This window comes from Meleagris gallopavo, chromosome 6 (assembly GCF_000146605.3).
Source record: "Meleagris gallopavo isolate NT-WF06-2002-E0010 breed Aviagen turkey brand Nicholas breeding stock chromosome 6, Turkey_5.1, whole genome shotgun sequence".
Classification (NCBI taxonomy): Eukaryota; Metazoa; Chordata; class Aves; order Galliformes; family Phasianidae; genus Meleagris; species Meleagris gallopavo.
The window spans coordinates 42,114,197-42,136,153 of record NC_015016.2 but is presented as its reverse complement, the minus strand read 5'-3'; the positions used below and the strand labels follow the sequence as shown (position 1 = coordinate 42,136,153).

The 21,957-nt window shown below is 42.4% G+C and overlaps 1 protein-coding gene across 2 annotated transcripts; it reads right to left on the bottom strand.

The window, feature by feature from the left end:
* Positions 1-215: 215 nt before the first annotated feature.
* Positions 216-21,436, bottom strand: CTNNB1 (catenin beta 1). 2 transcript variants are annotated; one of them, XM_003207251.3, is made up of 16 exons: positions 21,275-21,434; positions 8,756-8,816; positions 8,038-8,265; positions 7,649-7,902; positions 7,316-7,554; positions 7,030-7,231; positions 6,558-6,702; positions 5,943-6,046; positions 5,518-5,856; positions 5,098-5,256; positions 4,169-4,288; positions 3,875-4,025; positions 3,663-3,784; positions 2,268-2,328; positions 1,298-1,518; positions 216-990 (listed from the first exon to the last, which is right to left on the bottom strand). In XM_003207251.3, the coding sequence occupies exons 2-15, from the start codon at positions 8,766-8,768 to the stop codon at positions 1,310-1,312; spliced, it is 2,346 nt and encodes a 781-aa protein (XP_003207299.2). In that variant the 5' UTR covers positions 8,769-8,816; positions 21,275-21,434; the 3' UTR covers positions 216-990; positions 1,298-1,309. The 2 variants fall into 2 exon arrangements, with proteins under 2 accessions (XP_003207299.2, XP_019472141.1); XM_019616596.2 differs by lacking the exon at positions 1,298-1,518 and having other exon boundaries at positions 21,275-21,436.
* Positions 21,437-21,957: the final 521 nt, after the last annotated feature.

The window sequence follows — 21,957 nt, the reverse complement described above, 5'->3', positions numbered from 1 at the left end:
AGGAAGCTGCTGCAGCAAAGCAGCAGCAGTTCAAGGGAAAAAAATACTGCAGGAGGAAGCCTCTGTGGTTATAGCTCTGAGCTCTAAAGGACAGAATAGTCCTCTGTGGGATGGTTTCTGCCTTTGAAGTAGTGAAAGTGTTGTGCAATTTGAGAACAGGTTTTGGAAAACCTGTCAACACGTAACTATACAGTCTGAAATAATTTGACACAGAGTGAATTAAAAGTTTACTTTAATTTTGAACCATTTTATAACTGCATTTTTCTCATGAAGCATCTGTATCACAGCAGGCTACAATAACTTTGGGATAAAAGGCAACTGGTAAACTGTCCAATACAAGGTTCCAAATAAACAGTTCTTACTGGCCCCTACCCAGACATATCCCAGATAAAGTTTTTGATCAAAAACATGAAATAGATCCACCTGCTTATTTTAAGCATATTAAAAAGGAAACTAATTGGACCATTTCTATTTGTCTAGTTTTTTTATACAAAAAGGCTACACAATGTTACACTTTATTCAGAATACAGTTAGAGCGATTATGAATTAGTGTTCTACACCTTTACTCAATCCTTAAAAATTAGAAACTGCTGTAGCATATTCACTATAACTTAATACTACGAGAGACTTAAAAAAAACTAACAACAATTACTGCGAAAAGAAAGGCTACTTTCAAAGCAAGCAAAGGTCAGTACCATTACAGAGATTTAAAAAAAATAATAAATTTTTAACAAGCAAGGCTAGGGTTTGATAAATTCCATCTTGCAATTCATTCTTGTGCATTCCTCATTTCTTGAATCACTCCCAAAATCCATTTGTATTATTACTCCTCGACCAAAAAGGACCAGAACAAAAAGTTTACTTCAATTGTTCCCATAGGAAACTCAGCTTGGTTAGTGTGTCAGGCACTTTCTGAGATACTAGCCCACCCCTCGAGCCCTCTCAGCAACTCTACAGGCCAATCAATGCAAGTTCATTCAGATGATACAGCTGCAAAAAAAGAAAAAAAAGATTAAAATGTCAGTGTTCCTTAGTAAACAGTATTTTAACATAAAGACTGCATGAAGCTGGTGATGCACAAGACATTACAGTTAATTACTTCCACACTTAACGGCAGAAGTCAGTTTGGTTTGTAGGAGTGTACTGATCATGTGTCTCCAGAGCTGTTTTTTTTTTCAGTATTCTGTCACACTGGGACCCATTTAAGCCATTCCCTCCCTGCCAACCAAGTCCTGAGTCTAGTAATTTGTTTCTCTCTTTTTGTTTTGTTTTTAAATTCAAGATTGGAGCTTCTTACCTAAAGGATGATTTACAGGTCAGTATCGAACCAGGCCAACTGATTACTGTCACCTGGAGGCAGCCCATCCATAAGGTCCTGGGCATGGCCAAGATCTGGCAGACCATCAACTGGGTAGTCAGCACCAGGGTGGTGGCCACCCATTTCATGTTCCATCATAGGGTCCATACCCAAGGCATCCTGACCGTATCCGCCAGAGTGGAAAGAACGGTAGCTAGGATCTAAGAAAGTTAAAGGTGGCAGAGGGAAAAAGAGCATAATGTTAACAGATGTTAGACGCATCAGAAGCTGCAAGTATCAGTGTGTGAGAAGATCGTTGTAGCCATCTAATTGTTTTTCTAGTTCAGCCAAGTTCAAAACGATCTGCTGCCTGCCCTTAATGACTATTCCATCGTTTGAAACAGCCTTCCAGTGTGATTCTGCAGACAAAGCACACTGCAGTCAGAAGCACGAGCAGATTCCAGCCAAGCCATTAGTCTGCACAATCAACAGTACTAAAATTCAACGATACTACAGCAAAACCAGGCTACAAGACTGCAGACTTTCTTCTGAAAGACTAGTCAAAAATAGCTCAGAACCCGTAGGGATAGGCTTGAGTTTAAGTCTACAGACACTTAAAGACTAACATATACAATACCAACATTTGTTTTAAAAACTGCACTTTTGGAATTGTCAAGTCCATCTGTAAAGGATTTAAAAGATTTCTGGAAACAGTAGCTCAGTGGGAGACTCTCTTGCAAGACTCAGACAAGCAACACCAATTTTGCACATTCATATGGCTCCCATTTCAGTGCAGCCAGAGGTGTTGCAGAAACTGCTTATTTGAACTGGCAGTTCCCCATCTGCCTGTCAGTTTGCAATATCTTGCTGAAGAGTAATTCACTCTTAAGTCATTTGCAGTTCTCCTTTACAGTCAGTGACTTGACTTTATTCAGCTTAAGCTTAGTCAAGGGGAATGGAACAGACATACCATCTGGGCGGTATCCAAGAGGCTCTCCCTGGGCACCAATGTCAAGTCCAAGATCCGCTGTCTAGATGTGCACAGAAAGTTACAGAACAGTTTTAATGTCAGCCTTAGGGCCAACACTAGTAATTGAATTTAAGAAATTCTAAAGCTTGCCACAAATCCTTTTTTAGCAACTCTTCCGCACTGCATACAGCAGTATTATATGTCTGTGAACGTGAAATGTCTTTTTATCCAAGCATCTGCACCCACTGTCTAACAGCTCTATTTAGATACAGGAGCCATAACTCACTGGAAAGAGGCTTCTGTTTGGGAACAAGTAGGAAGGAGCAGGTCTAGGAGCACTGCTCTGGTACACCCACCCAACCTCTGTGAGTCAGCTGGATTGAGATTCCTGAGCCAGCAACAGAGCATTTAGTTCCCAGTGCACTTCCCCTGGTTTGTCAAATTACTGTCTGTAGTGTAATGAAACAACCTGTATTTCAAAGACATATTCCATTTTTGCTTTGTTTTCTCATGTTACTATGTTAGATGGATACAGACTTTAGGAAATCAGAAATGAGCACTGAAATACTACAAGTCAAAGGCTACTACCTATTATTAAGTAAGTCAAGATAAAACTCCTGAACCTCACGGATCTGGGGGAAGACAGACTTAGTGAAACATTTCCCAATGGAAATTTTCAGTCTGAATTCACTGTGCAGGCCTTTAAGCATGAAAAAACTTCATGCGATAGCTTGCAAATACTTCCAAGTCTGAGAGCTCAATTCTCAATTAAGGAGAACACAAGCAACATACCCACACCAAGCTTCTTAGTCCTACAGGGTTTGCTAAGTAAGAGTTCTTACAGGATAATGTTATGGTTATTCTTGTATCCTATCATTCTTTCCTCAGCATTTGCCACCAGAGTTCATCAGGTTTGGACAATCTGCAAAAACTGGCTGGAATTCCTAGAGGTTACTGCCAAACTGTCCTTTGAAATCAGAAGCAGCACAGAGACCTACAGAATTCTTTACACAGAGCAAAATGAGATTTAGAAACTTTAGACTCTTCCTATCCGAAAAAAAAGCACCAAAGTAGCAGCTCTAAGACCGCTCATTCTTCATTCTACTCGAGAAAGTCTGTAGTTCTTAGAAGGGTTTCTTGCCCTATGCAGTGGATTCCCAAGACTGTCAGTATCACCTGTTTATGTATAAATTGTTGCCCTAGGACCATTTTCTGCAAATCCATCAATCAGCACATGTTCACTGAACCTGAACATGCAGAGAGATTAACTAAGCTACAGGCATATGTAAAACTGAACCCGTATCACTGATGGCATCTACACTTCACTACTGGAAGGAGGGGGGACTTGAAAGTGAAGTCTGCCCAAGGTGCCATTCATACAGGGACACAACTCACCTCGTTCCAAGCCATTGGCTCAGTCCGGAACAGAGAGCTTGTCAGCTCAACTGAAAGTCGCTTCTTGTAGTCTTGTGGTTTGTCCTCAGACATTCTGAACAGCACTGCAGCTGCATATGTTGCTATTAAAAGAAGTGAATTTAGTCAACATCAATTCTTCTAGCAACTTTTCTAATTTAAAGTATGAAACTTTCTTTTTTAAGTTCACTTACCAACACCCTCATTCCTAGAATGAAGCAGTTCTGTTAAAGGGGCAGTTGCACCTTCAGCTTCAATTGCTTCAGCTGCTTCCTTGTCTTGAGCAAGTTCACAAAGTACACCCGCAGCTACTCTCTGGATATTCTCAATGGGGGAGTACAACAACTGCAATCAAAACACAAGGATTTCTTTTAACTCTTCTGTTTGAAAAGTACAATGCAAATTAGCAGTTCTACCAACAAAGCATTGGAGCAGTTATACTAGTTTTTCTAGTATGTACTACAGCATTTTCTTGAGCTCCTGCTTACCTGCACAAATAGTGGAATGGTATTTAGACCCCTGATTACAATTCGATTGTGAACATCACGTGCAAGAATATGCAGGGCTCCAGTGCAGCCCTCGACGATTTCCTCCATGCGCACACCCTCCTAAGTCAGGGAAAGAAAAGGCATTTCAGCTGAGATCTTGAATGCTATCTTCTAAAACAACTATCAACAAGCTGATCATTATCAAAGAATCAGCCAAACTCATCTGCACACACACCCCTCCCCCAGCAGGCCTCAGTACCCACTCCCTACTGCTTGCCTTCAAGCTTAACATCCCTGCTAAGACCTGGCCTAGTTTATCCAGCTAAATTCAGTGAGTGAAGCATTTCAGTGGAACATCTCCCATTGTTCTCATTTTTTTTCCCAGCCCATTATAAACTTAACGTCTGACAACACTGTTGGGTTTTTTTCCAAGCTGAATTAGCTTGGCCTTTTACTAAGTTTGAAAGTGCTAATCAGTGATTAAGAGGCCCTGACTTTGCAAGTATTAACTACAGTCCTGTACTAGTAGGTATTGCTGCCATTTGCCTATGCTAATGTAACTTCCCCTTCATCAGCATGTTTAACAGGGGAAGGGAAAAATCAAGACTGATCCTGTCACGCTGACCTGGTATGTTAATTATGGAGCCTGTACAATTTCTCTGTACTGGTACAGCTCTAAGCATGAAAATATGCATTAAGCTGTGACAACATTCCAAAACTCATAGTTCCAACAAGGAAGGAACTTCCTCGTAAAGAACTACTCTCTTTGCCAGGGTAGGCAAAACCAGTATTTCTACAATTTGCAGCATTCAAAAACACTTCAGATCTGCCAAGGCAGAACGATCAGCGTACCAGCAGAGTAATACAAACCAGAGCAAATGTTAAGAAAATAGCTATTTAGGTAACTGTAGTTCCTGGTGGCCACTTACCACAAACTGCTGTTGCGTTCCACCCATGGAAGTACGTCGCTGGGTATCTTGATGTGCTCTAACCAGCAGCTGAACTAGCCGTGGGATAGCACCCTGTTCACGCAGCGGGGCATGGTTTGCAGGGCAGAGCGCGAGATTGCGAATCAACCCAACAGTAGCCTGCAGTTCAGAAAAGAGGTGGGGAATAAGAGAACATAAGGGGTGCGTTTGCTATTTAGCACTGTGTTTGTTTGTTATTAAATCAGTTGGTCCCAAACAGTTGGACCTCGGTAAGAGACAACTTGAAAGTTGCTCATTCGAAGCAGCCTTTCCATCAGGCAAGTTACGTTCTCCAACGCCTTGGAAACACAGTATTTTTAATGTTACATTGAAAAGGCACTGGTTTTCAGCACTGAAAGACATCAGCCATTATTTATTTACCTTGATCAAAGGCCAGTGTGAGGGTGGGTGCAACAGTTTAACCACCACTGGCAGTCCATAATGGAGACGTACTGCATTTTGAGCCATTTCAGCTTCCTGATGTCTGCTGGTGAGGTGACGGAGCGCACAAATAGCAGGTTCTGTGATGTCTTCCCTGTCTCCAGCCCGAAGAACTGTGCGCACAAGAGCCTCGATGCCACCAACCTGGCAGACCATCATCTTGTTCTTGTAATTGTTGCAAGTAAGATTAGAAAGGATTCCGGCAGCACAAGTCACAACATTAATATCATCTGATCCTAAAAGCTGAACAAGAGTTCCTAGAAGGCCTTCCATTCCCTCCTGCAAAAAGAGGAGAAGAAAATTTAGTCTCTTTCCTCTCCCACTATGTTGGCTTTTGATTCTGATCCCTTAAAAGGCCCAGTTACCTGCTTGGTTGCTGCATCTGACAAATTTCTCAGAGTCCAGAGACAGTTCTGGACAAGACGCTGGCTTGGATCTGTAAGGTGGAGTCCTAAAGCTTGCATTCCACCTAGAAGAAAATGGTACATTTGTCACTTACTGTTACTCAAATGCTCACCCTGTAAATGGAATAATTTTTCTTAGAATATCTCACAAGCTTCTGATTCTTTCTTTGGATTAGTATCCTAATATGCCTAGACCCTAACCCTTCATTACATACGAAGAAAAAAAGCTGTGATTCTCTTTGTGATGTTGACTTAAAATGTATTTATGTTCTAAGGAAACAATTCTGACAACATTCGGCCATAAAGGCACACAGCTAATTCCCCAGCAGACTTAATAAAACCAGACTATCATTTGTATAAATATACTTATGCATACTTAAGGCCTCTAAAACTAGTTATAAATCAAAAGACCACCTGTGTTTAATTTCCAACGCTGGCAAGCTTCTGTTCTGGTTAGTGCAGAATGTACTGATTCTGAAGTCCAGTATACATTTATTTAAAAAAAAGAGGAGGAAAGGGGAAAGGGAAGGGAAAAGGAAAGGGGAAAGGAAAAAGAGGTACAAGGAATGTACTTACCAGCTTCAACAATAGCAGGTTTGTTGCTGGAGCAGACTGACAACACCTTCAGCACCCTACTTGTGGTCCACAATAGTTTCTCATAAGTATAGGTCCTCATTATGTTTACTAGAGCTTGGGGTCCACCACTTGCCAGAATAATCAGCTGAAAGGCAGCAGAAATATAGCAATACAGCACTTATCTGACACTTCCTGGTCATGCGAGTAGTCTGGCTTGCACAGACTGTGTGCTACAGATCTCTAAAAAACCATTCACAACTACTGGTCAGTTCTGTAAACTGTCTGACCATGAACACTTCCACAAAATAGCATCCTTCTTCCAAGGCCAGGACTGACTGGCAAACTGCTCAGCAATTGACAAAATCCTTAACTTGACATGGGATTCAGAACACAGACGTCAGTACACAAGATCATTTTAGGCCATCCTTAGCAAGCTTTTCATTAGAAGAGGTTCAAGAGCTGAAGCACTTACCTTACTTTCTTGATTGCCATAGGCTAAAATCTGAAGACAGTCTGTCGTGATGGCCAAGAATTTAACGTTTGTCTTGTTGAGCAGGGCAACCATTTTTTGCAGCCCTCCAGCCAGACGGACAGCCATTTTGGCTCCTTCCTGATGTAACAGGAGATTGTGAAGAGTTGTAATGGCATAGAACAAGACAGAATCCACTGGAGACCTACAAAAGGAAAAGCCTGATGAGTATCCGGATCTACCAACAACAGCTCAAAGACACAAACTACTGTCTCAGCAATCCACATACCCAAGCATTTTAACCAAGGCGGGGATGCCTCCTGATTTGAAGATTGCCAACAAGCCTTCACGGTGATGTGAGAGATTGTGTAGTGTGCCTGCAGTACAACGGGCTGTTTCCACATCGTTCGTATTTTGCATGGTACGTACAATTGCAGACACCATTTGAGGAGACCTCATAATAGCATGGCGAGATGCTTCCTTTTTGGAGAGCTGATGAACCATAACCGCAGCCTTGTTTACCACCACCTACAGGGGTATTTAAAGAAAGCTTCTGTATAAGGACATCAAAGGATCCCTATAGGCACGCTAGACCAGAGTTAATAAAATACAAAATACTTACCTGGTCCTCATCATTCAACAGTTTGGTCAGTTCTGGGATTGCACGAGTTGCAAGTTCAGCGTCATCCTGATAGTTTATCAAATTAACGACGGCATGTTTTAGCATCTGGGATGGCTCAGCCAGGCGCTGCACATTAGTTGGATGGGCAGCATCAAACTGTGTGGATGGGATTTGCATTCCTTCATCCAGTGTTTCAGGGAACATAGCTGCACGCACTCTCTGAGCTCTAGTCATTGCATATTGGCCATCAATATCTGAAAACCAAGGTAGGTATGTCTTTAACTCAAACAGGAATAATATTCTTCTAGATTAGTAATAATACAGTATTGGCGTTTCTGTATTATTAAGCTGCATGTCTAAACAAGCTGGCGTAGTAGAGAAGGCCTTACCAGCAACTTGCTCCTGGGTAAAGGACTGAGAGAACCCTTGCTCCCACTCATACAGGACTTGCGTTGTGTCCACATCTTCCTCTTCAGGATTTCCTTTGCCACTCAAAGAGGGAGCAGTTGTTGTGGCACCGGAATGGATACCAGAGTCCAGATACGACTGCTGCTGCCAATGACTGACTGCAGCTTTTCTGTCTGGCTCCATGGCCATATCCAACTCCATCAAGTCAGCTGTAACAAATCATTGAACAATTTGGTTTAGTTGAATTACTCCAGCATGTATTAGTCCTTCAAACAATAACTAGGATTCCACAGTAAAATAAACTGTTACAAACAGCTACCTCAGCCCAGCTGAGTCTAGCACAGAAAATGAGACAGCCATTTTAAACTGAGGCATTATATCAAACCAGTGCAGACATCTATAAGCCTAACTAGCAGACAGAGCAATCACTGTTGTTGGGACTTAAGTCTGCTGCTTAAAGGCTCCCTTTCCACATCATATGATTAGGTACCTGGCCATACTTAAGTGACTCAAAACATTTACGATGACAAACCTCTTTGCAGGCTGAAGTTACTGTGGTAAGATATTAATTGCTGCAGTACAGTAGGCATTATTCTAGCGACTTAGAAAAGTTAAAAAGGAAAGTAAGGAGCCAGTTTAACTCTTCTTTATTACAACTGGTAGAGTCTAATAAAAAATTAAGTGTAATAAATTATATACCTTGGGTTGCCATGTTCCTTGCTGCGCTCCCAGAACTCTTTCTTGCTACCTTTCAGAGACTCTAAAAAAGAGCAAGAGAACTTATTAAACCCTAATCAGAGCTAGTAAGACAGGATTTCATATTCTAACAGTAGAACTGCAATCTAAAGCTTACACATATTGCCACGTCACTGCTACAGAGAGTATATTCAGTGCTAATTAGCAACCCCCCTGTGGACACAGAAGAATGAGATATATCACCCAGACTTCTCCTGGCAGACTGTAATGTAAGATACATTACAGTCTTTAAAGCTGCAAGAGAAAAACAAGTGAAAAATGACCACAATAGAGCCATTTTTTTCTTCTCTATCCGCATGTAAGATGAAGTACAGACATTACATTACCTGCCCTGGACATGCTGCAGAGAGACAAGGGCTAAGCGTTGGAATTGCTCATTCCCTTCTCACTCTGAAGATATTAGCAAAACTGCTTGATACAGGGCTACAATAAGGATTTCTGCCAGGAAAGCTTAACGACCATTTAAGGCAATCTACTATCATTTCAGTGTTACAAAAAATTGTAACTGAACCTCCTTCTTCACTCCTTTTCTGTACCACAAGAAAAAAGGTTTCTTTCTATATAAAGTACTCTTTTGTGAATTTAAAATGGAAAACTGAACCATTTGAAGGTTTTGAAAATCAAGAACTCTGCTTCAGTTGCACACATTAAGTCGCCTATTTTTTTTTTTTCTTCTGAAATCCAAGGCACAGGAAGCTGAGCTATGATTAAATCTTGTATCAAATCTCGTATGCACATCCATTTAATATCACCAAACACTACCAAAGTACTTGTACCATTACATTTGTAGCTGTCTCCTCATTAACACAGATGGAGAAACTCAAGGCTGCGACTTCACAATGGGTCAGTCAAAGCTGTCATGCTTTTATTTGCATGCAGTCCTTCCCCATGCAGTCCAACTCTGTTGTTTGGGGCTCTTTTTTTTTTTTTGTTTTACTAGTCTGTATCAGTTTTATTGGAGGTTGTTTTTTTTTTCCAGCACAAACAGTGCTGATGACAGCCTGTTCTGGGAGCTAGCCAAGCAGAAACATTTGTAGTGGTAACTAGTGCAGAGAGCAAAACCATCTCTTCCAGCAATCAGCTTTCAGTGTGTGTTCGGTGTTAGAGCTATGCTGATCAAAACATTCCTAGACAATGAAGTAACGGCAAGGACAGGTCTGCTGTACTGTGTCAGGAGAACAAAGTCCATTTGACGCTTTATTTGTGTAAAGACAGACTTAGCAGTTTAAGGATTTCCTTCAGGAGCAGCTTTTAGAAAATGATAATTCAATAGAAGACAGGCCTGCAGTTTCAGGGCTCTCAGTGAATAGACCACGCAATGCTGAGGCAATGCTGTGTTCTGCTGTCTGAGCCACTTGCAGGATACCCCAAGCAGTTCCTGAGCAAAGTCATTACTCTGCTGCACAAACGCCAGTGTTGCCTGTCCTGACTTAGTGCTCCCACCATTTTTGGCAGCATCCCTTTCCTGACTCTTTTAAAATGGACAGCAGATTTGCCTCCGTAGCAGATAAGCAGCACGAAGCTGATTTAAGATACAACACAACATACAGTAAATATGCTGCTAAGCAGTAGGAAATGCTGACGTTTCCAAATGGATCCTACTCTCCAGCCTTGAGGAGATGAGCTGCTTCAGTCTGCTTCACACACTCCACATCCTTCTCCCCACCACTACCTCAAATGCTGCAAAACAATTCTTTCCAGATGCTGCTAAGAGTTTGGGAGTAAGCGCTGGTACAGAAAGGGAAAGAGAAACTAACTCAAGCTATCACTTCACCATTAACAAATAAGTTCTCCTGGTTGTCCAAGTTAGCAAAAGTGCCGATACAACGTCCTGATAGCATGCAAGCCTCATGCATTATTTTGCCAGCCCCACTAACACTTTCCACACAGAAAGAAGCAGAACAGTACTGAAAGTAACCTGTTATGCTCGATACTCTTTGCACAAAAGATCAGTGCTGACTGTAAGCTCTCTTGCCTGCTCTGCTAATAAGAAACCAATCACCAGATTAGTTCCAAAGTTAACACACCAGTAGACGAATAGCCAAGAGCACCAAGACAGTCAGTACCACCTCACATTCAAATATGCAGTAGGAAGCTTGGGGAGAATGCACATCACTTCCTTCTGCTGTTGAATTCTGCACAAAGGAAGGCAGCTCGTTTACAGCAACTGCACTCCAAAATGGTTCACTTTCAACATCCTGAAGAAATCAGACGAGCAGCAGTACCGATCCAACACAGCACACCAGTCACTGCACAGCAATAACATTTAAAAATGAAGCTGAAGAACACCTGCAGGTTAGCAGTGAGAACAGAGTTAAGCGTTCAGAGCTGCATTACCAGTCAGATACAGCACGACTTTGAAGCACTGACCTTAGATCAGCCTGCTTGCCGCACCTCAAAGTTTCTAACTTCCTAATCTGCATTTCATACAACCATAAAGCCCCCCAGCACTTCCAGCCAGCATCCCTAATTTAGATGTGAAATTGGATTTAATCCTCAAAGTTAAAAATAACCATAGATTAAAGCCAGCCAGGGAAAAGCGGTATGTTCCGACTGCTTTTAGGGTTTTTGCAACTGAATGTTCTTCTGTATTTTGCTTCCCACTCTGTTCTCTTCTTACGAGGGGGTAGAACAGAGCCCAGACAAGCTGCTGACTCCTCCCAGTGCGTATCACTAAGGCAAACAGCAGCCTCTGACAGCAACAACCCCAGCCTAGGTGCAAAGGTTTGCGCTGTTACCTCTCCATGAGGTAACAACGATCCATGAAAGTGGATCATTGAGGGAAAGGTAAACAAACAGGAAAACCTCAACCCTGCAAAGATCATGAGGCTCCTTTACATGGAGCTCCTCCTCAGGCTTCCTGGAGGAGACAGGACTAGAAACACTGCATTGTCAAGGTCACAGATCTGAATCATCAGGAAGAAAAAGGATTTAATTCATTTCAGAAACGAATATTAGCATCATAGCAAACTTCCGTAGCCCTCGCTAGTTTTAAGGAAAGCCTAGTGCTCAGAGTTCAGGCCTGAATTCCTCACAACATATATCTACATGGCTGCATTACCAACGTTTAGTCCTATTAACCTCTTATAAACCTCCCCCAGGACAACATCAATTTATTTAGCGAGCACCGTCAGCTCCAGCTTTTAATGGACTTTTTTAATGAATATGTACTAAATTTCTGACATGAGGAGTACTAACAAGGCACTGCACTGGACTGCACCAGGTACCCTCAGTCCCATGCATGCATTTGAGATCTTCTGTGAGCAGAACAAACTTAACTTGAAATTGGTAGCTCACAATATGGAAGAGTAATTCAAATTTCTCTGTTCTGAAGGAATGAAAGATGAGGACTATTTTAACTATCGATAAAGCTTTGGTATTAACTTCTGATTTTCAAGGACAGTGTATGCCAAGGAGGTAAATGATCAGTCAGCTTCAATGAAACCTAATTCTCTTTCTAAAGAGAAGCAGCTCCACCAGGATACAAAGCACACAAAATTATTTACTTTTGCTGTCTTACACACGGAGAGAATTAGGAGAAGAGCCTGCTGCAGGAGGCAAGTACCAGCCTGATATTTACCTGCCTGCTACATTAAGACAACGCCATTTGCACCTTTTCTGTACCTTCTAAAATAAACTCATTTTCACTGTCAATCTGCTAGCCTACACAACAGCTCATATTTGCAGCTGATATTAAACTAAGTATTTCCACCTTCTTTCAAGGTTATTGCCTTCATCTTAATAGCAAACCTTCATTAAAATTGACCCGTTTATGCCTGGCAGATGTGATAACTTACAAACTGGGTACGTGCTTAAGCTGAATAACAAAGTTTTTAAGACTTCCAGAAACCTTTTGTTTGAAAGCAGCATTTTGGAAAGCCTGATATGGGAAAGAAAGTCTGACACATCCCCATCAATTGATCTATTTAAAGCCTACTGCCCATGCTCTCACAATCCATGTCTCATCTAGGAGAGATTACAGAGCTGCATCTTTAAATTAACCATCAGTGCCAAATGTCACAAAGACTTTCTTGCTTAGAACAAGCAAATCTTCGCCTCATAATGAAATTGCAGCAGATAAAATCACGGCTCACACCTACAACTGAAGAAGAGAAGTACATGCAATGACAGTTTTCTCCTGGAAGCTTTCTTTGGGTCTAATTTTGTCATCTGCCTCTTTTACCAGATTAAATATGAAAATACTTCTTCACTCTTTCCTCCAGTTTTTATTTTTACCAAGGAAAAGCAAGCCCACGCTTCTCTCCCCCAGTTTTAACTTCAACTACACAACCTCACAGCAGGCAGGCCTACTTCCACTGCTTTTAGTCACACAGAGACACGATCCAACTGAGATACACACTTCAGTATTGATTTGGAATAGCACTGAACTGATGAACAGGAAGCCTAGAACAAGTTGAAACTTGTTTCTTTCTCCTCCGTAGGGGGAATGCCATCAGTTTAGCTGCTTTGTCCATCTCTGAATGTGTATAAGATCCATTTGGATGTGGTGCTCAGGGACATGATTTAGTGGAGGGTTGTTAGAGTTCGGGTAGTATGGTTAGGTTGTGGATGGACCTGATGATCTTTAAGGTCTTCTCCACCCTGAGAGATTCTATAATACTATTTAAAAGCTACGAGTGATCTAAAATAACTGATTTAAATACCTACAGAGAAAAACATGTACAGCAATTGTGGAAAGCAATTACACTTGGATACTGGCATTCAACTTGAAACTTTGCTGATTCTAGCTTCATCAAAGTAAGGGAAATACTTTAGGGACAGGGAGGTGATTGTCCCCTCTACTCTGCTCTTGTGAGGCCCCATCTGCAGTACTGTGTCCAGGTCTGGAGCTCCCAGTATAAGAAAGACAGAGAGCTGTTGGAGAGGGTCCAGAGGAAGGCCACCAAGATGATCAGGGGAGTGGAGCACCTCCCCTATGAGGACAGGCTGAGGAAGCTGGGCTTGTTCAGCCTGGAGAAAAGAAGGCTGCAAGGTGACCTCATTGCAGCCTTTCAGTACCTAAAGGGAGCCTACAAACAGGAGGAGGAATCAACTCTTTGAAAGGGTAGATAACAGGAGGACAAGGGGAAATGGTTTTAAGTTGAGGGAGGGAAGGTTTAGGTTGGATGTCAGGTGGAAGTTTTTTACCCAGAAAGCGGTGAGGCTGCCCAGAGAACTTGTGGATGTCCTGTCCCTGCAGGCATTCAAGGCCAGGTTGGATAGGGGCCTGGGCAGCCTTGTCTAGTATTAAATGAGAAGGTTGGTGGCCCTGCACATGGCAGGAGGGTTGGAGATTCACGATCCTTGAGGTCCCTTCCAACCCTGGCCCCTCTGTGAGATAGCCTGGAACCTGAGGAGGCCACCATGCCTTGGAAGTTTGAATCTATATGGATTTCATTCAGTATCTTGAAAAGTAAAAGAAGCTCTGCTCACATATGGAGCCTTATATTTCTAATTATTCTCTATCCTAACAGGAGAAAAAAATCCTCTTCTCCCCTATCCTTCCAAGGAGGACACATTTTAATTTGGGCAATTTCTGGCTTACATTGAATTCTGGGATGGTAGTTTTAAAGGTCTTTTACATATAAGATGCTCTCCTAGGTTAATAAGAAATTCCAGGGATGCAGGTTCTATGCCTTTTAAGGAATTTCAGAAGCTTAATGCAAGAATGACAGTTGGGTTTACAGACTTTATTCTCAATGAGTAGATCTTTATTTCAGAGCAGAAACAACAACAAAGCTAAGTTTTATTTAAATAAAAATAAAAATCTTTAGCATGAAACATTCTTTTAAATGTATCAAAGTTAAAAAGAACAATTTTCTCTCAATATATTCCATAGCCACAAACCAAGTACTAAGTAGCATTCCAAGGCTGTGTGAAGCAGTGACACCTGCAGACCTCAGTCGCCCTGGCAATTCCAAGAGTAACCATCTTCGTGGAAACTGCTTGCAACAAATACAAATGAGTTTGAAGTTAGTTATAGCCAAGCACAGGCAGGCCTTGATTAAAGCCAGATTTGTCATGCACCAGCAGTGGCTTCTGAATTGAGAAACTCAGTTTTTCAAATTGCTCCTCAGACCTGCAGTTTAAGGACGCGGACAGACAAAAACTACTCTGGATCACAGCGAAAAGCTGCCTCTAACAGTGGTTCAGTGCTGGAAGTAATCACATTTAAACAAAGCCACAGACTACTTTGTTCTCACAGACTAACTTGAGACAGTGAAGTTAAGGATTGCCCCTATCCATATCTGGAATCAGGATGTTAATTTGACTTTATTCAAGCAAGCTGGTTTAACACAAGATGAAAGCCGTTTATTTGAAGATGCCCTAACAGGTCAAACCATACAGCATGGGGAAACATCATTCCTCTTTACTGCTGTGCAAAGGAAAACATGCCATGCGTCCTCACAGCCCTAGAACATGTGAACTGTCCTTCTGTTTAGGTGGTAGAAACACCAATCCTCCAAGAAATGTCAAGCCATGAGTCACAGCAGCCTTACTAGTTAAGTGGTTAACATGTAGCAACCTCAACTATGGCAACTAAGTTTAAGAAAAGAGACAACTGAGAGCTACCAAGTGACAGGAAATCTAACTTTCTTTCTGCTGCAGATACCACATCAAATCCTAGTTTACCAATCCTGGCCTTCAACAGAGCAAATGCATTAATGAACTTTAACCATTCCCACCAATTACCAAGGAAGGATACTTCAATCCACTGATAAACTCAATATTCTATGTAAATACAACAGCAGGACTGTTCAGCTCTAATATCTGACAACACATTCTGCTGATGCCTACAGAAATGTGGTAGTCGCCTTGCCATCAGTGACTTTTTATTCTTGATTTCAATAATCAGATCACAACAAGTTTGACTCTTAACATAGACTGTACAAAGAAAATTCTTCAGGTAAGCATCAGGAAATTAAGAAGCCTGACTAGTATCTGTTTCAGTGACCTCCCACAAGAGAGAACAGTTTGACACCATCAAGCTTTACACATCCTTAAGACATGTGGAAAGAGGCAACAAACAAGCTCAAGTAATCCATGGGCAGTATTACTTTAAATGGAAAAGGGGTACCTGACACACACAAAGATCAATCAACTAACATTCAGTAGAAGTTCTTTGCTTTTTACTGTACCCCATCTTGCTACTCTATCTCCTCCTCTCCCTCCCCCCAGATTTCTAGCCTTTGCCTTCTGCCTTGGAAGTTATCTAAAGGCTCCCTGTGCAAAAAACAGGTTGGCCTGTATACACTAACTCTTGTAGGAGTTCATTTGATGCCACATCACAAAATGAAGCGTTATGCTATTCTGTTCTCAGTCATCTCAGCAATCTAAGGCCAATTAAGAGCACTGAGTTTCTATGCACATGCTCATTATCTACAGCAAGCAAATATTTCTGTTCTTGCTCTATTTCTCTAAGAAAGTTGATTACAAGTGCTTAAGGGAACTAAAGTCAAGGCATCTAGCTGTCTTGATGAGGCTAAGAACTAGATTAGACTCAAAAAAAGCAACAGTGAAAGACTCAGATTACATGGCTAGAAAAAGAGGCTCCTCCCTGAATCCATGCAGCCTCATGCTCACACAGAAGAGCAAGAAAGCTGCACATATAGCCCTCTGATGGCACAGGGCACTCACCAGCTATACCTTTCCTCTCTAAAAGAGACAGCAAGTTGGTGAAGAACCATGCCCCACCCAGCTTGTCAAGTCATTAACTGTGAGCACATCAAGCCCTGACTGCAGCTAAGACTACAGTGTAGTGCTCAATGCTTTCTCCTCACCCCGCTTACAGAATGCCACCCAGAAGAGTTCCAGTCTATCAGTGATGAACAATTTCAGCCACTGACCATAGTTCAGGTAACGAGAATGCATCAGGAAGACTTAGTGAGCTCCCACTGCCAAACTGGCTTTCAGCTGCAGGCACTGAATGGATCTGGAGAGCAGCACTTCCGAGCAACAGACACAGCATATAGGCCCTAGAAGCCTGTTCAATTAGTCAGGCTCTTCACAAGCAGTAAGGTTTAAGTACCCTGTTAAAAACAGCCCATTAAAAGTTCCAGTAAAGGAACACTTAACACTGGTCTAAGAGCTACTGGTCAGCCAACAAATGCTTAAGATAAGTTCCAACACGTAAAAATGGGAGCCTGGAGAACACAGACCAATGTCAAAAGGCAATTGAATCAAATGATAATTCAGCTTACCAGGGCACTGAGCTGAAAAGATCACTTTAAGAGATGAACTTTGAAGCTTCACATGCTACTGGAAAGTCTGCATGTATCCCCTGCCACGTAACTAACAGTGCAGACAGCACCTCCTCTGTCCACAAACTCTGCTACTTAAAGGAGTATTTCTACAGCAGTATCTTGAATCTGATAGCACTGGATTTTATCACTTTGCTGATGTTAGTGCGTTAGGATCCACAGCAGTTATTCTGCAGGAGGTCTGTTAACATCTTCTGTGTTCAGAAATCATGGAAGTATACCAACAGTTTCAAGACCTACAAATGGAACAGCCAAAGCAATCTTCTCAAAGCTACACTGTGCACCAGGATTTTGTCTGTGCTCTATAAAGACTTTTGTTGCCTCCAAGAGAGAGAAGCAACAGCTGTGATCAAGCTGACTGTTGAAATCATCAGTTCATGCTTGAAAGCAATGGCTTGAGAGCATTTCACTGGCAAGTACACTGTAACGCTAGCAAAATACTGTAATACAGTAGTCCACATTGGCTCAAATATTTATGTCTCTTCCTCCTCTAAGAGGAGCTGATCATAATCTTAACATTTAAGATAGGATGGAAGAGACTGCATCAACTATTTATTGAGTGCTACGCATCCAGCACAGAAAAAAATGTTGCCTCCACAGTGTATACACCAACCATGTGACAACAGTTTGAAGCCTAGCATTAAAGGACTGCTATGACAGTTTCAAGTTTATGAACTTAATCTAGTTATGAACTTGTATTATCAACCCAATTACTCCGTCTTCATTGTTTAAATCAGCTAAGCACCACAGATTCATGCCTATAAACTCAAAACAGTTACTAAGTCACTTCTGCTCAGCAACAGACTCAACTTGATCTACTCACCAGCAAGCAGTTCTGATGTGGGCTTTCACGCAGCATTCATTACGCTGGAGTACTTCCACAGCCAGGCAAAGCATTAAGAAGTTCTATCACAGATTAAAAAAAATCACCTCCTTTAATTTGAGGGATGCAGCTATCATCTACATTATGTGTACCCCGCCTTCCTCAGTTGGGAACAGGCTAGCATTTCTGCCAATAGTTGTACTGCTTGCAGACTTTGCTAACCTGCTTGCACAGTCTGTAGATTCTGGTCCACACACCCCTGCTTTTATCAATTCAGAATTCCTCAGTGGAAAGAGCAGTAGTCAGGACCTAACATGTTCCTTGAGTCTGAAGTAGTCACATACAGAAAACAAGCCTGCCATGACAACCATTTAGACACAGTCTACAAGAACCCTGACAATCGCATCACATTTCATTTACCACTAAAGCAGCTCAATAACAGCACACTGTCAGCTCTCAAACTTCCTGCCCAGAATGTAAAAACAACACAGTAATTCCACAGTTAATGACAGTAGGTATCAATAAGACAGTCAGTCACTGTATTACAGAACTCTTATTTCCAGACAAATACTTTCTAAATTGCCACTGTATCTCCCTTTCTAAGTATCCAACCACAATCTACTTTCTTCTTCGGCTGCAGCTGCATAACCAACCCCAAATATGGATGTTAAACATTAATCTCAGGTTTAAGAAACCAAAGGGATTAGTCATAAATGCACTGACACTAGAGAAAGACTTATGAATCTGAAAGTGCATGTATGTACTGGTGGCCTTAGCTTGTCTGTCAGAATGGACAAGTATTTACAATACTGCAACAAGCACTGCTTATCAAACATACTAATGCTCAGCTCACTTTTAATTAAGACGAATTGACAACATAACAGCATTTATCAGCACCTCTAGGATGTTAAGAGTTTTGACCACTGGAGGGCACCTGAATTGTTGCCAGGACAATACAGGAATACTTGCTACATTTACTGCAGAGTTGGCAAACTTCTCCAATTTCTACAAATCTCCTCAGCACAGCAAGTAAACCTACAAATGCTAGGTCCAGCAAATACCCTTAAACCACACACTTGGCATTTACCAACTCCAGTGAGTTCCAGCTAGCTCATGCTACCTTTTAAAAGTAGGAGTCTAGGATACTAGATTAACTCTTTCAGCCTTTACATGGATGAATTTATTCCTTAAACTCTAGAGTTTACCTAGTGCTAACTGGCAGAGCAGACATTCCATTTCTGTAATAGTGAGTCAACATGTGTTGTTTCCTAAAGCAAATGGGAACATGTTCAAAGTTGCTGTAACTAAAGCTACATGAAACTTCTGCATCCATACCTCCCAAGATGAGGGAAACAATGGACACATTTTGCTTTTGATTCAAAACCAAATTAACCTGCAAGTACTTATCTGCTCACACTATCAGTATGGGGTTCCACACAGACAAGTACCAGCACCTGAATTCTCTTGCACCTGAATTTTATCTGTCAGTGCAAAAAAAAAAAACTTCTGGCTACTTATTTCCTCATCTCACAAGAGACAACAAGGTCACACAACACAAGTATTTTAAGTCATGACCCCTTGGGACTATAGTCCAACACAGCCTAGAGGAAATTCTAGCTCAGAATCAAGTATCAGAGATTGATATTAGAATCAACCACTTAAGCTACTTACATACAATACAGTGGATAGGTCACATAGCAAAGCACCCCAATACAAGCCTTCTGACGCTTAGCCAGAAAGTCAGCCAGCAGTAGTGCCCTGCCCTCTTTTACCAGGAGAGTCATTTCACCTGAATAGACAAGGAAGTCACATGCAATATTCAGTGCTACATAGTTTGCAGAATTAGCAGGGTACCATGGCTAAGCTAGAGCTCTTGCAGAGCCACCCAAAAAGCCAGGACACTCAGGATTTGCAGGCACATGCTCAAGGAGCCGTGCACAAGTCCCAGCTGCCTGCATAGTTTCTCACCAAGTCTTATCAGGCCCCATGAAGTATATGATGTTCAAGATAAGTAAGGTCAGTCCTGATTTTCCTGCCACAGTATGCAGTCTGCCAGAGTTACAGAACGAGTTCTGCTGCCATCATCACTGCAAGCAGTGTTACCAGCTTTAACAGAGTTAACAGGAGTGATTCTGATTACTGCTGTGTTTGCACACTAATCTGCCTACCAGACAGTATTCTGCAGAAACATCTTTATCTGTAAGTTTCAGACAGCACATTCAGACTTCCATTCAGAGACAGAAGATTACAATTGCTCTTTCCTGTTCCCTTATTGCTACATGCCTCTCTACTCCAAATTTCATTTAGAAGGCCACCAGTACTGACTTTTCTCCTTTACAGAAGATTTCACTTAAATACTGTGTTCTGAAAAATTAAGCACAAACTTCTGCTGGCATAATGTTAGTATAAACCAACATTCACCATACAAAGAAAGCCTCACCTCTGAAAGGCAGTGAGGTTTCAGGACTGAGATTCTGTAAGCTGGTTACTGACACACCAGGCAGTCACAGCAACATGCGAGCATTCACGAGAACGTACCAGGCAAGCAGCCCAGCCCATTTATTGCTTTAGCAAGAACAGGAAGCCTGGTTTGCAGGGGATGTAAAAGAACACGGCATTTGAAGAACAGACTGACTTTTTCCAATCAAGCTTTGCTTACAGCAAATCCTTGCTTTTAAAAGCTCCATTGCTTTGTCCTTTCATTAGGGTGTTTCTACTGATTTCTTCCCTACACTCTGAAATGAAGCAGTCAAACACATCAACATGAACATTCTTGTGTCTATTAATTCATAACTAAAATTTGTTAACTAATAGTCACAGAACAATGATGTTTCCTTAGAGCTCCAGGAGAGCCCAGCACTCGATCTTATGCTTTCTGCAGTGGCTGAATTTAGAGAGGTTTAAGACTCTTCCTGAGCACTTCAGCAGCTCGCTTCCAGCAGTACCAGCCGTTCTGCAGCAGATACAGCAGATAACTGCAGCTGTCAGCATCTTTTATAAAGGGTGCAAGATTAACATTAGGTTCCTGCATTGTCAGTTATTGAAATTCACATTACAACTTAACCTAACAAACACCAGCGAGCTTCTCCCTCACTGCAGTTTTAAAGGCTTGCAGGAGGACCTTTCTGCCATTCAGAAGCAAATTTGTTAAGTGAAGAGTTTCTCTTCTGTGCATCTGAACTTAAGGTGAAGGAAATAGTAACACATCCAGGTAGTTTCCTAGCCTGCCCTCGCCCTATTCCCAGCGCACAAAGATCCTGTTTTACTAAAACCCCTCCTTGATTTCCTTCCCCCGACCTCAGCATACCAGCCCGGCCTCTTTCCATTCACCACTGCATACTTTGGGGGATGGGAGGACCACAGATGTCTGGAACGTACCGAGTGTCAGAACAATGGCCGCTCCACGAGAAAGAGATCAAGAAGTAACAGCCGACTGCAAAGATCAACACCGCTGCTCCCGAAGTCACAGCCTGCCCGCGGTACTTTCACAGCCTGTCCTCCCTTCCCAGAAACCTCTGCCGGCAATATCTCTTCTGAGAAGAGAGAATCCAATCAACTGCACGACGTCCTGCAGCGAGTTTCAGCTAGAGGTTAATTTAGGGTTTGGGGAGCTTTTTGAGAAACCTGCCCCACGAGCAACCGACCGCGCAGAGAAGGCGGCTTTTCAGGAAAGGGCACACACCTGGGTCTCCCGTTTCACGGGGACTCGGAAGCGAGTTGCCTCATATGCTGCTGGGAGCGACCGCCAAGTTGTTCCCGAGCGCCTCAGCCGGGGGTAACCGCGGTCCCCAGATGGGACCCCCGGCTGCGGGGTGTCACAAACCGCACTTCGCGGACCCCCACGAGCAGCGCAAGCCCTCCAGCAAACACAGGCACGCAAGTAAGACGGAAAACCCACGCGGCAGCAGATCAGCTATCTCCTGCCGGCTGCAGCGACCGCGCTTAGTTCATTACACTCGGTACGAACAAGCCCACGGCTCTCCATCCCCCACATACCCCGCCGCCACCGCGACGGCAGCTCGGTGACTCCCCGAGAAACGAAAAACCCTCCCGAGAAGCCC

What these genes read in the sequence shown, in the direction of transcription:
- CTNNB1 (XM_003207251.3), bottom strand. An exon ending in CCATTCCACTATTTGTGCAG is followed by an intron (nt 4,026 to 4,168) that starts GTAAGCAGGAGC and finishes TTTTGATTGCAG; the next exon opens with TTGTTGTACTCCCCCATTGA. An exon ending in TTCTAGGAATGAGGGTGTTG is followed by an intron (nt 3,785 to 3,874) that starts GTAAGTGAACTT and finishes TTCTTTTAATAG; the next exon opens with CAACATATGCAGCTGCAGTG.